Raw genomic sequence first — 16,052 nt, 5'->3', positions numbered from 1 at the left:
AACATAGGTGTTTTTGCCGGTTTTTGTCCCCACGATAGAACACATTTTTCTTTGAACCCCAATAATGTAAAAAGTACCATACAGTATTCATTTGTACCGGTGATAAATAAAGCATTCGTGCCCCTTTTGATTTCTCGTAAATTTTATAAAATGGACTTTCTAGAGATCCCCAACGACCAATCCTCGCATGAATTGTTAAGTACTTTTTAATCAATTAGCCCAAAAAGATATTAACTTTTATAATGATATGTTCACTTAAAGATAATTATGCTTTATGTAAATTAGACATTTAGTCTTCTCATGAGACGAGGATCAAACCTTTAACTTCGACTTCAAGAGGCCAAAATGTATAAGACTGAGCTATGCTGCTTGTTCGATTTAAAATATATATCTTATATCTTACATATATTATGAAACTTTTTCAATTATTGAGACTATATTTATCATTTTCTTTATATATACAGGGGGCATATCGTAACGCGCACGGCTTATATTTCACTTGACAAACTTGACTCAAAAACTTTATAATACGTTGACCCATAGACTTAGCCCACGTTACCAAGTTACTTACTAGTGATTTAATCGGGTTCGCTTGACTATCTTGACTCAGTTTAACTTAACCAACCCCCTCTATTTATATCCATACAATCCACCTAGCCTTTGTAAACATATTCTTTTGTTCTCTTTTAGTAAATCTTTGAAGCTTGGCATCCTTTTTTTCTCTGTTACTCATCTCTTCAACCTCTAAGACCCAAAAAATACAAAAACATGAAGGTATTTATATCCCTTTTATATCTTTTCGTATCATATCTATCTATTTATCTATATTTCATGTAGTTATGTTACTTGTGTATATTTGGCAATTATTCATGCAAAAGAACCTAGTAAGCATATTCGAGTACTTTTTAAAATTGGAAAATAAACATTTTTTTATTACAAATATTAAACTTTTTTACGGTGTACGTTTACTTAATGATACAACTCATGAGTATATTATGTGAATTTTTTTATGGGTATCTGAATTATGTCTACTTCAATTATATTGCAGAAAGTTGTGTTGAAATTGGATATATTGGATGAAAAAATCAAGCAAAAAGCCATGAAAAATGTCTCAAGTCTTCCAGGTACACTACAGTCTATAATTACTACTACTACAACTTTATTAAAACTATTCATCTGGGTCTTCATAAATTTCAAAAATAAACCAAACCCAGATCTTAGTTTCTGAAAAAGTTAAAATCTTTAACATCATTTGATCAAAAACAGGGGTGGAATCAATAGCAATGGAGATGAAAGACAAGAAACTGACTGTAACAGGAGATATAGATCCAGTTACAGTAGTCTCAAAACTGAGAAAAATATGTTGTACAGAGATTGTTTCAGTTGGGCCTGCAAAAGAAGAAAAAAAGGATCCTGCTGCTGATAAGAAAAAAGAAGAAGAAAAAAAGAAGGCAGATGATAAGAAAAAAGAAGAAGAACTTAAAAAGAAACAGCTTGAAGAGGCTTTGAAATCAGGATACATTCCATATCCTCAGCCTTATCCTTATTATCAACAACCTTATACTAATTATCATCAGTATAATCATCCACCTACACCATATTATACTAAAGTTGTTCAAGATGACACTCCTACTAATTGTGTTATTTGCTAATCAAGTGATTAACACATGTTAAGTTAAGTCAAGTCAAGTCAAATCTCATGCTGAAATCAAGAAACCAGATCTTGGAAGTTGGAAGTTGAGGTTAAGGGTGTGACAATTTGCAGTTTTTTTGTTTGTATTACAATAATGTAAATCATTTTATTAATTATAGTTTTTAAAGTTATTATTATTAAGGTAAAGATATTTTTGCTAGATCATGAGTTTTTTAAGTCCAGAGTGGTCAAGCAGTGGTGACTTGTGCTGTATGCACTAAAGAGTTGTATGGTGTTCTGGATGTGATTTGGCTCTAGAAAAATGATCTGCCTTTTTTGGTTTTGAAAGGTTCATGATGGTAAAAAAGGTTGGGGGTTGTAGAGTTATGTTCACTAGTACTAGTAAAAAACTTGTTTTTTAGTTACCATAGTCTTTGTGAAGGAAACAAAAGTTATGGTAGTGAAGTTTTGTACCAAAAAGATGTCATCATTTGATGATGTGTTTGTGTATGTATGTATATGTATGGATGTATTAGAGAAGCAGATTCGCTTACGGCCATGTTATTGTCAAATGTATATTGATGTATACTCATCCGATCATAGCTAGTTTACTGTTAGAAGTATTTGTCATTCAATCGCTTGTGACTGGGGGACCTTCTTATATTCATCTCGTGGTTAATCGTTATGTTGGTTCACTCCAACAACCTTCGTTTCATCTATATTTGTAAGATCTGGTTCTTAACTTTTTATAGGTGTAATTTCATCTACACGATGGATGAACGGCCTAACCAGAGAATCAATTGTCGTCCAAGAACTAGAATCTTGTCGATTTAGCTTGACATCTTGTGCCGATCGACCTTTTGGGTCTTTGATGGAATTCTTTAGGACAAAGTTAAGTGACCATATATAAAACTTTATTGGATCAACATCATCAAAATCTTATGATCTTTTGTCAATTGTCAATTTTCTTTGTTGATAGTTGTGCTACTATTCTTTTATATAGAATCTCACTTTTGTTATAGTCATTGCTAGTACGGAGGCAAAAAAATGTTGATGCACGCGTCTTTCATGGGATTTTGCAATTATTACAGAACCCTATATCAACACATCCCTCACACACAAACATATAAAAACTTGTACATTTGTCCCCTTTCATAAATTTTTGAGTTTCAAGTACTATTGGTGACATAAATTGCCTGACATAACAAGGTAACGTTATATGTACCTTATTTTTTTACTTAATATGTTAAATATATTTTAATCAAAAATTACCTTTTTTTTTTTGTGAAAGTTAATCAAAAATGACCTAATGACAAGGATTGAACCATGAACTACATCTCAAGAGACAATACTTTTGCCAAGTAAAGTAATCCACGTTAGCTACTTGCAGTTTACATTTCTATGGTTCTAAAGTCTAACAATACTTTTTTGTGACTATAACCCTATCGTTACCTTCTCACCACTATAATGACGACCAAATGATTTTATCTTTATTGACATCTTTATCAATATCACTTAAACGACGACATATATTGTTTTACCTTTAGCGTTATCTTACCACTTGTGACGCTAATATTGACGTTTTTCTCAAATATATTGTCGTTTCATAATTAACATGTTATATTAAATCACTAAATCTAACTTTTTATGGATATTATATTTGTAAACTAAACTATCACGAAATGCTTTAAAAATTTTAATGTCTAATGTCCATTCCAAACGTGTGATGCCAAGACACATTCAATTTTATACTAAAAAGTCACAACTAGTAGAAACCAATATAATCTTTTGTATTAATAATTATAATTATAATGTCACAATCCATTGTGGAAAATGATATCTTTGGAATGTTTATCATAAGAAAGCACAACAAAATTTTCTTCCCGTAGAATTAACTTTAGCCGGCTGCAATGTGGGTAATTCTTTAATGCCTCCAACTTCTTTTCCCCTCTCACTAAATCGATGAATAAGACATTGGCCCCCATCCATGATATCAGTTTTTTTACATCCAAATTATCATATTTTATATTTCCACATTCTTGAGAAGATCCATTCCATTTCGAATGCCTCGTAAGCATTCCACAATTCTTATCATTAGAATACACAACCATCTAGTAAAGCAATCCAAAAGTTCTAAAATAAAAACCACTTTTGAAAAACCTTTCTATGTAATATCTTTGGTTTATCACAAAAAAAGTCAACAAACGGACACATCAAAGCCAAATGTTTGACTCTTGTTGAATAGTTTGAACAAGAATCTATCTTCATTTTTCATTAGATTATACATACCGTGGGACTAGTTGTTAACGGTAATCGGTTACTCATTTTTCGTTTGCGGCTTGCCAAAAAATTATTAAAAAAATATTATGTTATCAACAATATATGCATAATGGCATGAGGCTGCGTAAACAACTAGACCTTAGCACTAGGCTCAAAGAACGTTGTCATATCTCGGCTCGTGCTAGAAAGGGGTTCTCTCACAAACAAATTTTGGAGGGCTACAACCCCTTTTGGTCTCTATTAAGTTTCGTCCATGCTCACCATGCTCACAAAACACTGAATATGATAGTTCATGTTGAAAATTAATTTGAGAGAATCTTGATTCATATATATTACGCGTGTTATTTAATAAACCCACAAATGTACTATAGAGAATCAGCTTATAATTTAATCTAAGATTACGATTACTAGTCCAAAGATGGAGTCAAAGTTATGAGGCTAGGGGTCGTCAAATATAACTAGACGCACGTCAAAGAAAGTCTATCTTTCATCTTGCTGCTAGCTGGCTTTGGGGAATCTGCATTAATCCAATCATTCACTAGTAGAGACGTGGTCTAATTGATTTAAATATTAGCTTTTTCTCACTTGACTGACTTTATTATAACCTTTTGTATTTTGCGATTACATATTACATTACATCATCTAACATTTTCTGAAATACGTACAAGTAGTGCCCTTTGATTTCATTTGAAGGTCAGTACTGAACTACTCATGATCATGTATTCGAAAAACAAAAACATATGTCTAGGTAAGATATAATATCTTCACAAAGCTGTCTAGACAAGACTATCTAAATCTCATCTCATTCATACTACCCCTCACGGGGATTGAGTACGTCCTGTTGTTGTTGTATATTACACTCGGGAAAGGTGTCTAACTTTAGACACCCTGAAACTCTTAGATGATCGTTCGCGGAACAGATAATCAAAGTTAGATATATGCTTACCATATAAAATAGTATCGATTACATACTACTTTGTTGAAAAATAAGTTGAGATACATTGGAAAGCATTTGTTCTTTTAAGAATAAGTATTTATTAGCAAGAGGACTCTGAATTTCACTTAGTCTTAGGTGCATAGTTAAATGCATGTGTAATTGTGTATGCTTGCACTTAAATATTACAAAGTATATGCTATAAACATAAGGTCTCTTACCATTTCATTAGCAACGACGAGCTAGACAAACCATGTATTTGGTTGTATCTTGTATGCATCAATTATGAAAGGTGAAATAGAATAGCAAAAAGTTTATTGTAATAGAATGAAAATTACTTGTTCTTTTCTTTTATAAGAAATGAAATAGTTCATTACCTTAATAATGTAATTCCACCAATAACAACTACCATTTTGACTCAACTTTTTGGGAGGTTTTGTATCTACTTTATTCCATCTTAGAATGAATATGAAATTACAAATATGATCGATCTTATAACTTCTATAGAAACCAATGTACGTACTACTCTTTATCAAAAACCAATTCTTAACTCCGTTATCTATTTTTGTTTTTTTTTCATTAATTTCATTTGGTTTGACTAATAAGTGGATACGCTAGTAAAAGTTATCGAATTATAATAAGTTTCATATATAAAGAGACGAACAACAAAACTCTAAATTTACGATTTAAAATAGAACATCTTGATTAGTTATTTTTGTATACATCTTTCATGTGTTAATAACAAATCATGTAACTATAACATCATACCATCTATATATTCTTAGAGGGTGTTAGTTAAGTTTATAACTAACATGAGTGCCCACTTAAGACAAGATACACAATGAGAAAACAACTTATTAGTGATCAGAAGATTCTGGTACTTAATATATATAATAATATCTGGATTATTTTCAACTACTCAATAATATATTAAATAATATATTAGGATAAACAAGTTGGTTAGATTGAACAAAGATTAAGTGATTATACGATTACAATATTATTATAGATGTAGTGAATACTTCTTTTTAAATACACGATATATATATATATATAATGTGATATTAAATTATCAAAGTTATTAAATACTACGTTAGTTAAGACCGTGGTTTTTTGAATTCTTGTTATTTTCTTCGTCAGTATATAAAATACTCGTAACACTTAAATTTGGAAAAGTCATTGTCAACCAACAAGATATTTTTATTTTATTGTTTTCTAAAAAAAAAAACCAACAAGATATTTATCTTTACTTTTTTCTATAGTATTTGGATCGATGATTGTTCAAAAAAAAAAAAAAATAAATAAAGAAAATAATTAACAACGTAAATACTTATTTTGGCTGAACAAATAAGAATAACAACGTATACACTTTCTTTTGAGCCAAATGAATATCGATTTTCAAACAAATCTATTGCTTCAAAAGTAAATGACTTGGTCAAATTTGAGTATTTGACATGTGTAGAAATTGATATATATCTTTGGTTAAATAAGCAAGCAGACCATTTCCAAAAGATAGTTTTGTGTTTTTTACTTTTTGATGTATTTTTACTATTAAATAAACTCCTTTTTGTTTTTCACACAAAGTATAAAAGAAAAAAGTAGTGTGAACTCACACTTAAGTGTGAGGAACAGAAAAACTTGTCTGAACTCATAATCCTATAAATATTGTTTAGTTTGGCCTTTTACAAGCCACTTATAATTTAATTGGATTTATTTAAGTTGACTTTACATAAAGTCACCTTCCTAATAGGTTCCCAAATTAATAGATGTTCAGTTACTGACTGCAGATTCAATTATTTAATAATTATTACTATAGTAGATCCCAATGTAAAATCCACCATTCTTCTTAACAACATTTTACTGCGCACATGCTGCTGGTCCAAATAAGTATAACTACACATGTCAATGTTATAACTATAGATATAGATTTATTTATATAGATATTGCCCAAATGGGATATCACAATACTAGCTCAAAACCTCAAGTGTAGGAAAGACCAAAAGTTAAAAAACATATAAGACCATAACTGCCCCTAATGAAGCTATTGCAGTTGACACATAAGCCTACATAATACTATAATAGCATAGGGTTCAATTTTAATGTATACAATCTGTTAAATCATACTTATTACATCATTTAGGTTACTTTTAATAGGAAGGACACATACACTGCATTAACCAGAATTGACCCATTCAAGTAAAGGAATTGGCATGAACTATCAAATCTAATTGGTAATGTGGTTGGTGGTCTATTCGGAAAGTTTTTTATCACGAGAGAATTTATCTGGGTTTGAGTTCCACTGTTTATGTTTGTGGGGGTGGATTATTGGAGGGGCTCTCAGACGTCCTGGGTTCCATTGTTGACATTCGTATAATTTAACAATAGGATAGAATGTCGCTAAAAAAATTTATAAGTACTTTAAATGAATTTTCAGCATCTTCTGAGTCTTGATTTCCATCACAGGCACTAGTATATAATCACAATACTAATAATGGTCATGCATTAACTGTTAAGTTTTATGAACCATGCCATACAAACAAAGCACAATTACAAGCTGTAATGTTGTATGATATAAAGATAAAGTTACGCTATCTGCTACCTTAAGAGTTCTCGGAATCGTCTTGTGCCCACATCTCAACCCAATTCTTCTTAGCTTCTTCAAGCCCAAGAAGTGAACCTTTGTTATCAGCATCCCAACTTGTGGACAAAGTGCCATAAGCAATTCCAAGTGTTGAAGCTCCTAATGTGATAAAGGTTGTCAAAAATGGCAGCCAACGCGGTATTTGCATCAAATTATTGTCTCTTATTACACTGAACATTTGAAGTAGGCCTAAACCAGTTACCAAAGGCACCCCAACATTGAATAATATCCTAGTTATCATTCTTCCCATGACTACATCTGGTATTTTATCATCTGCTTCTTCTTGTTTTTTCCTTTTTTCGACATTGGTCATTGAATTTTGTTTATCTAGATTTGGCCTATTAAACCCTTTCGCTTTTGCATGAATCTTCCATGTTTTTGATGGAACGTATGATGGGTTCTTAACCGGTTTGGGAAGTAATAATGGTGCTGAGCTTTTTGATGAAGATATAATGTATTGAGATGTTAGCTCTATATTACACAGAGATTTCATGGCTTGCTATATATTCTTCTTGGTTTTTGCTTCTCAGAGACTAGAGGATTTTATTTCATCATTATTATCTAAGTAATCTTATCCAAGAAAATGAATGGTGTGTGATGATATGCCGGGGCTTGTTACAATTTTCTGTCTTTACTTGCATATTCTATTCTTTTTACAATATAAGTTGTGACATATTTGATTTAAAGTAAAGTCAGGCCACAAAGTTACCTTACTCTGCAGCAATTTTTTTCAATACCATAAACAGAAAACGAAAAGAACATTAAATGTTAACTTCATGAAACTTGGTCAATAGATATCTCTAAGCCAAATCTTTTTTCAAACTCTAGCATTACTCATTTCACAACAGCTACATTCCAAACAATGCAGAACATGATACTGTTGTACATTTATTGTCAAGGTGATGAGGTGTAAGAATCTAAGGAACTATTAACTACCGGGCTTTTCCAGCTTCTCATACGATTTCCTTGAGACCTGCCACATATTAGAAGTTTAGAACCATAAGAGCGTCGTTTAGCAGGAGGTGGCAATCACGATCTGTTTACTTATAAATGAGTTACTTTAGGTAATGTTTTATCTTGAATTGGTCAAACTGGTGAAATAGAACAAAAATAGCTTACAATGAAAAAGGGTCAAACGGGTTGAACAAGTCAAAAGGGTCGAATATTGGTGAATGTGTGTGTTCAATGCATAAGAACCTCCATATTTTTTTTGTTTAAAATATTAGATGATTACTCCGTATTTGAATAATATTCTTGTAACCATTCTTGATAGATCAACTATTAACGAAATAAATTAGCATGTTGATCAAAAAGTATTTGGGGTCAACCCAACCTGACCTATTTCAGCCCGTGCAATAAATTACCCGTTTTGCTCAATCTTGTTAGGACCCATTATCCAAGCCAACTGACTCGACTGTTTTCTCACTTTTAGTAGTAACATGTAACGAGGAGTCGACACAGATTACTGTGGCTTACCCTATATGAAGATGGCGAGCTGCTGACACATCCCATAGGAGAGTTTGGTATAGATTTTGTAGGCGAAGCATATAAAGTTGACTTTTTGAAGGGTGACTGAATAAAAGGAGACATCGGTGAAGTTGGTGCAGAATTCTGATGGTGTGAAGACATTGGCGTATGAGAAGGTGGTGAATGAGCCGGAGATGCCACAAGATTTTTCCAGTCCAAATGAGATGCAGATGCTGCTCCAGATCTTAATGAAGATGGAAGTATGTTGATTTTCATTCTGAAGGCAAAAGAACAAACCGAATTTATATGTTAGAAGGTGTGGGTCAACTTGCTAATAATGCTTTTATCAAAAGACTCACATGTTGTCTACGTCAACGTACTCATTCCTTTCATCTTGTATAGGTTCCTTTGAAATGATATATTGCACGAGAAATAAATGAAAAACAATGCATCAATATAGACTAACTACATATTCAAGAAACAAAAAGGTGCCAAATTTGTGTACGGTGGTGTCACCTTTACAGCCAAGAGCTATATAGACAATAACAATTTTGATGGTAATATTAGTACTAATAGCCAACCTGCAGAAGTTCTTCCAAAACATCTTCCATTGTTATAAGACCAATAATTTCTTCATCTGGATTTGGAAACGAGTCTAATACACCATTTGAAATAGTAGTATCTGGTGCTAAATTTTGAGACGAAGGATCGCTGGAAGATCTGTAGATGCTCAGTTTTGTATTCTGACCTGTAAGTAATGCAAGTTAATTGGTCATTGCTAGAAAAACAAATGATAAAGAAATACGCGCCTTAGGATGACATTCACGAAAATAAGAGACCTGTTTTCTCCACATTAATTTGAGTTAGATTTGAGTTGATGTGTGTCTTGATCGCGCTACTTTTGCTCCTTACTACAACTGCCATATGGCTTTGTCCTTTCTGGAACAAGTTTAGCATCTCATACAGTGGCAAACATTCATGTATTCTATAGAAAATTTAAAACAAAGAGTATATCAGCCTCTTTTTTAACAGAATATAAGAACCAACAAACTATTTCATCATGAAAATAAAAGATATACCTAGGGATTTTTTGAATACTGAGATTCTTAATCGGAACTTCATCTTCAGGTCTCAATTTTATTAGACCTTTTACCTAAACCACGATATGGAATAATAAGCACAAGTTAAGGCCGGTTATATTTTTCTTTTATTTTCTAAATATTACAAATATCTCGAAGCTTCAAACTGCTTACCAAGATAAGGCCAATTATATTTTCTGGTCTTTGTAGATAGATAGGCACTCGACTATGCTTTTTGCTTAGTAGCAAACTCATAGTGTCCCTATGAAAATATAAGCTGTCAGCCTTGACTATTAGATGGAAAGAAAGAAAGAAACTTTATGATAAAAGACAAGTATGTACATACTCATTCAGTTTGGAGTTCAGCTCGAGGGAAAATATTTCAGATATTGGTGTCATAGCATCTTTGACGGTTTTCTGTGCTAAATCCAGAGCTCCGGTTATAATTGTAATTTCGTCATTTGTCAACTCTCCACCTTTCCCTGCCTGAAACGAAAAGTCAATTGGTTGACTCGGTTAATTATCAGCTTAGTGATAAAAATGTAGTCCAGTATATATATTCCAATCTCTGCATGCAATAATCATACCTTATTGCCATGCATATCCACCAATGTTTTGAGTTCTGCGCGCCTCAAAAGCACAGAATGCCCTTTGCCAAGTATGTAATCTAATAGCTGTCAAAGTTTAAATCAGAAAAGTTTCCTCTATGTTAGAACTTCAGCAGCACTTCTACTGCTTGAACTCTTCAAGTGATAAACTAAAAAAAAACTAAATCCAGAATATTGAACTATTATGTATATATCGTGTAATTATGTTGCTGATTTATTTGTTCATTTTCCAGGTTCAAATGAAAGTACTATGTTTAATGAATACTAACATAAAAAAAAAGGACCGCCTAAAGCATAAATGAAGCGAGATACCTTGCTGACAGGATAAGCTATGGGGAAGACAACGATGACAAGCACCCGAACTATGGGTGATAGTTTTGCACCAATGGCTAGTCCATATCGTGAGCAGACAGCTTGAGGTATAATCTAAGGACATAGCCAGCATACTTACGTATGAAAATTTTAATAAGAATAACCAGCCACAGGTGAAAAGAATGAACAACTTACCTCACCAAAAGCTACCACAAGGGTTACTGATATAACTATAGCCGTCCAAGGCAGAAGAATCGAGTCAAGAAAAATTGGCAAAGCCTTGTTGACACAACGAAAAAGAGAGATTTCATGATTTGCAGGTATGAAAAATCATGATGCAGGTATGAAAAAGAGAAAAATTGAAGTACCTCCATTGCCATGGCATTGCATATGAGAAGTGTACACAGAAGTAGGTGTTGATTCTTCACAATGGGCATGATTTTTTCTGCAAAAAAACAGAATGCAAGTAAAATTACAACCGAATTCTGAAATAATTAGTAAACTATAAAGATCAAGAGCTTAATCAATTAACCTGCATTCTTTCGGTCATTAGGCTGACCCGCCTTTATGAGAACCTCAAGATCAAGAAGGCTAAGAGACATTAATCCAAGGGTTAGACCCGACATAAGTCCAGCAAAAGCCACCAAACCAACAGCCGAGGCTAAATAGACCCAAAACATAGTTTCACAACATGGCACATCATTTGCAGCCATTTTGACACGAAACAAGTTAAAAATTAAGAATAACTCAAGTACCAAAAGAACTCGGGTTTAAATAGACAACAAAAGCCAAATATAACTATTAATCTGGCCATTAAGATTATGGGAAGGCGAAAGCAATGGCAGAAATAAAACAAAATTATGACGATAGAAAAAACAAAGAGCTGGCTTTATAATTTCTCTAATACTAGTTCATTCTCTCAACTACTCCATTTCATTTTTTTTTTTATACAAGGTGCAAACCTCACTGGTTTTGTGTGGCAGTTGAGAATAATGGCAAGTACGGACACACAGTTAAGAATGGTACATCCATGACAATCTAGTGCATGTCATGTTTGGCATGGTGTTGCACACTGATTGGCGAAAATAATATATCCAAATCTCATGATTTTTAAACTTTCGACGGAAAAAACTCTTTCCAATTTTTAGAAAATTAGAAAAAAGTTTCCGACAACTTGGCCAATTTTCCAATAGAATTATGATTGTTACTTTTTTTCCTTACTTTGTGTAGATCAAACTACTCCAAATATTTCTTACTATATGATTTATGAGTTACTAACAATTTGAACCAAAACTTACTCCAACAAAACCCTCCGCACACAAGTCAGAGGGTGTTTCATATATGTCATATGCGAAAACCGGCACGAATTGAATGTGTAGTTCTGATTCAATATATTATTTATTTAATAATTAATTTTTAAAACATGCTATGTTTATCATAAGAGTTGTGCAAAATAAAGCCCTGAGGGCTATAGTTATTACTTATTAGTTAAGGTTCATTAAATAGTATACTTTACTATAAATTAAATTTAAAAATGATCTTTTAATATGAAAAGTATAATATTTTTATACACTTCAGTCTAATCACCCCATTTAACATTTTCCTTATTTATAAGACCAAAGTTTATTAATCTCAATCAATCATCTCCCATCTCATTGTTTTTTTATCTCAACCACTTATCTTACCAAACTATTAACAAATATTTCACCCATAACAAAATGTTCGACCCTTCTACATTACATGTATACATTCTAGCTAGTATACTGTATACCTCATAAACAACCACTTATTTATTTCTTGCTTTTTAACCATTATATTATAACATCGTGAGGTAGAAGAACCCTCTTTCGGTCGTATATACAATAATTAACATCACATTATTTACCGTAAAAGACAATTTTGTTTAATCTCTAATTGAACTTGTTACATGTGATTTAGATTTTATTATGATAGTTTAAGTAAGTTTAGGTATCACTTGTCGGTATTAGTATTATCATATAAATAATCAACTATTCGTTAATGGATTATTTGGATGGAAGTATTTTATTTTAACTATTAGCTACGGACTTTTATATTGCTAAAGAAAAGCTATTATTAAAATAACAAAGGTTCGGTCACGTATCATTAACTATTTAAGAACAAATTTAAATATAATAATATCTTTAAGAGGTAATTACAAGCAAATATTTACAAATTTATGTATTATTAGACAAGAAAGAAACATGAAATACATAAAAGATTAGAACTTATTTGATCTGTCTCATAGTCAATATGTATTTGTAATTAGTTTGTCATTTTAGCATTTCTCATTACTTGTTAAAATAGAAATCTCTTATAATTACTTTTAGAAGATAAGATTTAAATTAACAAAATCAAAAGCCGTCACTCTTAGGGTTTTTTTTTTTTAAATGTTTTTCCTTTTTTTTTTTGAAAGACAATTTATCATACCCATACTTCTAAACTTATTTGAATGCTATGATGAAACCTAATACTTTACAAAAATACTTGAATATACCTTACATTGATACTATGCAACTCGACACATTTTAGACTTTGAGTTAAGTAAAACTGGTTTGTGAACTCGGAACTCCTTATCAAAATCGGAGACATGTTGATGCCTGGTTAAGTTGCTAACTCACTCATAAGTGTCTACATGACATTTCATGAGCTAACCACCTCTTCCCGGCCTCCATGATTTTTCAATAAATACATGTTCGCTCCCTAATTGCAAGGAATATCTCCCCACCCCTCCCCGCCCCTCCTCACCCTTTTCTATTTTATTTATTTTTATTCAAATAATAAATTAAACTAATACAATAATTAACTAACACAACAAAATAAAATATGAAACTACAATCTAAAACAAAACGACAACACAATACATAAATAAACTAGCGATCGATGCCCGGGACGAATGTGGCATGAATATGGTCAATGAGATCCACCCGAAAGATCTTCGTGTACGCTTGAGCCCTGTTTCTCTGCTAGTCGAGTATCTAACAGTTGCGGCGCGACGGGAGGATCTGGAACCTCATCCTCCCACGACCATCGATCCTCCTTTGAAATTATTCAAAGTTGTTTTCCATATCTCTAACTATTTTCACAAACAACCGTCTGCTCATCCGAGACCGTGTTTTAAAAAAGTCAGCATCAAATTAACCGAAATAATCTTGAAAAAGATGATTGTGCGACTCAATACGATCGTCTATGTTTGTATACCGTCTTAAAGAGGGTGTAGTATCATGGACCTCTTGATCTATCGCATGATGCGCGATTGTGAAAATGTTAGCTAGTTGTTCCCCCTCATCGGAAGAACTCGAGTCCGATGGCGAAATTAGGGGTGTTGGGCTGGATCAAAAAATAAAGGGTTGTTGAAGAAAGGGTTAATGAATGTTGTGAATATATATGTACATATTGAAATAATATATGGTTGTTGTGATGTTGTTATTGTGCTACTAGTTGGAGAAGAAAAAAAATGGCGGAATCTATATAGAAGAAGAAAAAAGAAAAGTAGAAAGCAAAGAAATTTAACGTCACATGTGGGCCCATTCACTTTTTTTTTTTGTAAAGGTCAAATCCTTCCCCAAGGAAACCGACACCGGGGTCCCCAAATCCCTCCCCACCTTACCCGTACTGGTAGGACAAATTGATGTTCAATCCGGTACTGAACGGGTACCGGTCCGGTTCCCCGGGCACTCTGTTTGCCCTCACAAAACTATAAAATGGCAAAACTATGACTTTTATATATATATATATATATAACAAAATGTTTTTATTTTTTCCTTTTATGAAATTTAAGATTCTTGTATTTTTTTTTTATTTATGTTGTTTTATATGTCTTTTTTAAAGTCTTTTTTTTTGAAATTTATGTTGTGAAATGACTAAAAGGTTTTTTTTTATTTTTATTTTTTATGTGAAAGACTATACTCATTAGTAGATAAGCTAACCTTTATATTTAGAAATCAAATCAACATACCAATCTTTATTCAAATATGTTATGTCACTGGAATATAAGGGGGTGTTTGGTTCACATAATATTTTTGAAGGAATTGGAATCTGTCTAAAGAATTAAAATTTGAAAGAATTGAAATTGGAAAGTTTTAAAATATGTCATGTATTTGGTTGACAGAATTCAATGGAATTCAACTAAAGCATCTGAATTGAAATTATGACAAATGATAAAATTACCCTTTATTAAACTTTTATAATATCTTAATAATATAAATAATATCAATTATCATCATAATAAAATATTATAATATAATAATACAAAACAAATTAAAATAATAAAAATTAAATTAAAAAAATAATTCAATAAACAATAATAATAATTATTATTATATAATGATAATTAAATAATAAAAAATTTAATAATAATATAAAAATAATAATAATTAATAATAATAAATGAATAAAGTTTTTAATCGTTATAATAAAATAATAACAATTATTATACAATAATAATTAAATAAAAACGATATTAAAAATAATAAATTAATATCAATAAATAAAAATATTAATAATATAATTACTAATTAATGATAATAATAATAATAATAATAATAATAATAATACTTTAGAAAGGATATTTTAATCAAGTATATGAATTCCAATGGAATTCAAATCATATGTGATGGAATTGTAAATTAAATGTTTTAAGAAATTTGATGGAATATTTTAAATTCTAATTCCATCGAATCTCCAACCAAACATAAGAATGTATGGAATTTAAATTCCAAATCCAATGAATTTCATGTAATTCCTACCAACCAAATGCCCCCTAAATTCTCTTCTCTAATTACATTTCACAATTAAAATCAAGAGTAAAATTCAAATTTCAAAGAAAACTTCTTAGTCCAACGGTGACAAAAATATGAGACTTGCTTAAATAGCAAAACTACAAAATAGTAAAAAGTTGCCTATTAACAGCGCGAATGATTGACAAAAAAGCTATTTTGGTTTGGGGCGTCGGTTAAGCGATGAGGGGAGACGCAGGGATCGACCCCATGACCAAAAGCTGATATTGATAATAATAATAAATAAACAAAAAAAAAAAAAAAAAAGTGACGAAGAAAGTAAAACAGCGTGACACGAATCG

The 16,052-nt window shown here is 31.5% G+C and overlaps 3 protein-coding genes across 3 annotated transcripts; 1 reads left to right on the top strand and 2 right to left on the bottom strand.

Annotated features, from left to right (window-relative positions):
• The first annotated feature begins 661 nt into the window (after positions 1–661).
• On the top strand, positions 662–1,840 carry LOC122587199 (heavy metal-associated isoprenylated plant protein 39-like). Its single transcript, XM_043759301.1, has 3 exons — positions 662–774; positions 1,049–1,124; positions 1,267–1,840. Exons 1-3 carry the CDS (start codon positions 769–771, stop codon positions 1,650–1,652), a joined length of 468 nt encoding a protein of 155 aa, XP_043615236.1. The 5' UTR covers positions 662–768; the 3' UTR covers positions 1,653–1,840.
• A 5,481-nt stretch (positions 1,841–7,321) lies between these two features.
• LOC122589027 (uncharacterized protein PAM68-like) lies at positions 7,322–8,059 on the bottom strand. The gene has a single exon (XM_043761262.1). It carries the CDS (start codon positions 7,979–7,981, stop codon positions 7,448–7,450), a length of 534 nt encoding a protein of 177 aa, XP_043617197.1. The 5' UTR covers positions 7,982–8,059; the 3' UTR covers positions 7,322–7,447.
• A 206-nt stretch (positions 8,060–8,265) lies between these two features.
• On the bottom strand, positions 8,266–11,667 carry LOC122589635 (DUF21 domain-containing protein At2g14520). The gene is made up of 13 exons (XM_043761949.1): positions 11,487–11,667; positions 11,323–11,399; positions 11,150–11,233; positions 10,955–11,068; positions 10,622–10,708; positions 10,381–10,520; positions 10,209–10,296; positions 10,035–10,108; positions 9,795–9,940; positions 9,537–9,703; positions 9,315–9,361; positions 8,965–9,232; positions 8,266–8,461 (listed from the first exon to the last, which is right to left on the bottom strand). The coding sequence occupies exons 1-13, from the start codon at positions 11,665–11,667 to the stop codon at positions 8,417–8,419; spliced, it is 1,518 nt and encodes a 505-aa protein (XP_043617884.1). The 3' UTR covers positions 8,266–8,416.
• Between the last annotated feature and the right edge of the window lie 4,385 nt (positions 11,668–16,052).

This window comes from Erigeron canadensis, chromosome 2 (assembly GCF_010389155.1).
Source record: "Erigeron canadensis isolate Cc75 chromosome 2, C_canadensis_v1, whole genome shotgun sequence".
NCBI lineage: Eukaryota > Viridiplantae > Streptophyta > Magnoliopsida > Asterales > Asteraceae > Erigeron > Erigeron canadensis.
This window is presented reverse-complemented; position numbering and strand designations above follow the sequence as displayed.

Coding starts and splice junctions, on each gene's coding strand:
- LOC122589635 (XM_043761949.1), bottom strand. CDS start 11,667: ATGGCTGCAAATGATGTGCCATGTTGTGAAACTATGTTTTGGGTCTAT. Junction 11,234..11,322: donor GCAATGCCATGGCAATGGAG/GTACTTCAATTT, acceptor TGTGTCAACAAG/GCTTTGCCAATTTTTCTTGA. Junction 9,941..10,034: donor AGTATTCAAAAAATCCCTAG/GTATATCTTTTA, acceptor AATTTTCTATAG/AATACATGAATGTTTGCCAC.
- LOC122587199 (XM_043759301.1), top strand. Junction 1,125..1,266: donor AAATGTCTCAAGTCTTCCAG/GTACACTACAGT, acceptor GATCAAAAACAG/GGGTGGAATCAATAGCAATG.
- LOC122589027 (XM_043761262.1), bottom strand. CDS start 7,981: ATGAAATCTCTGTGTAATATAGAGCTAACATCTCAATACATTATATCT.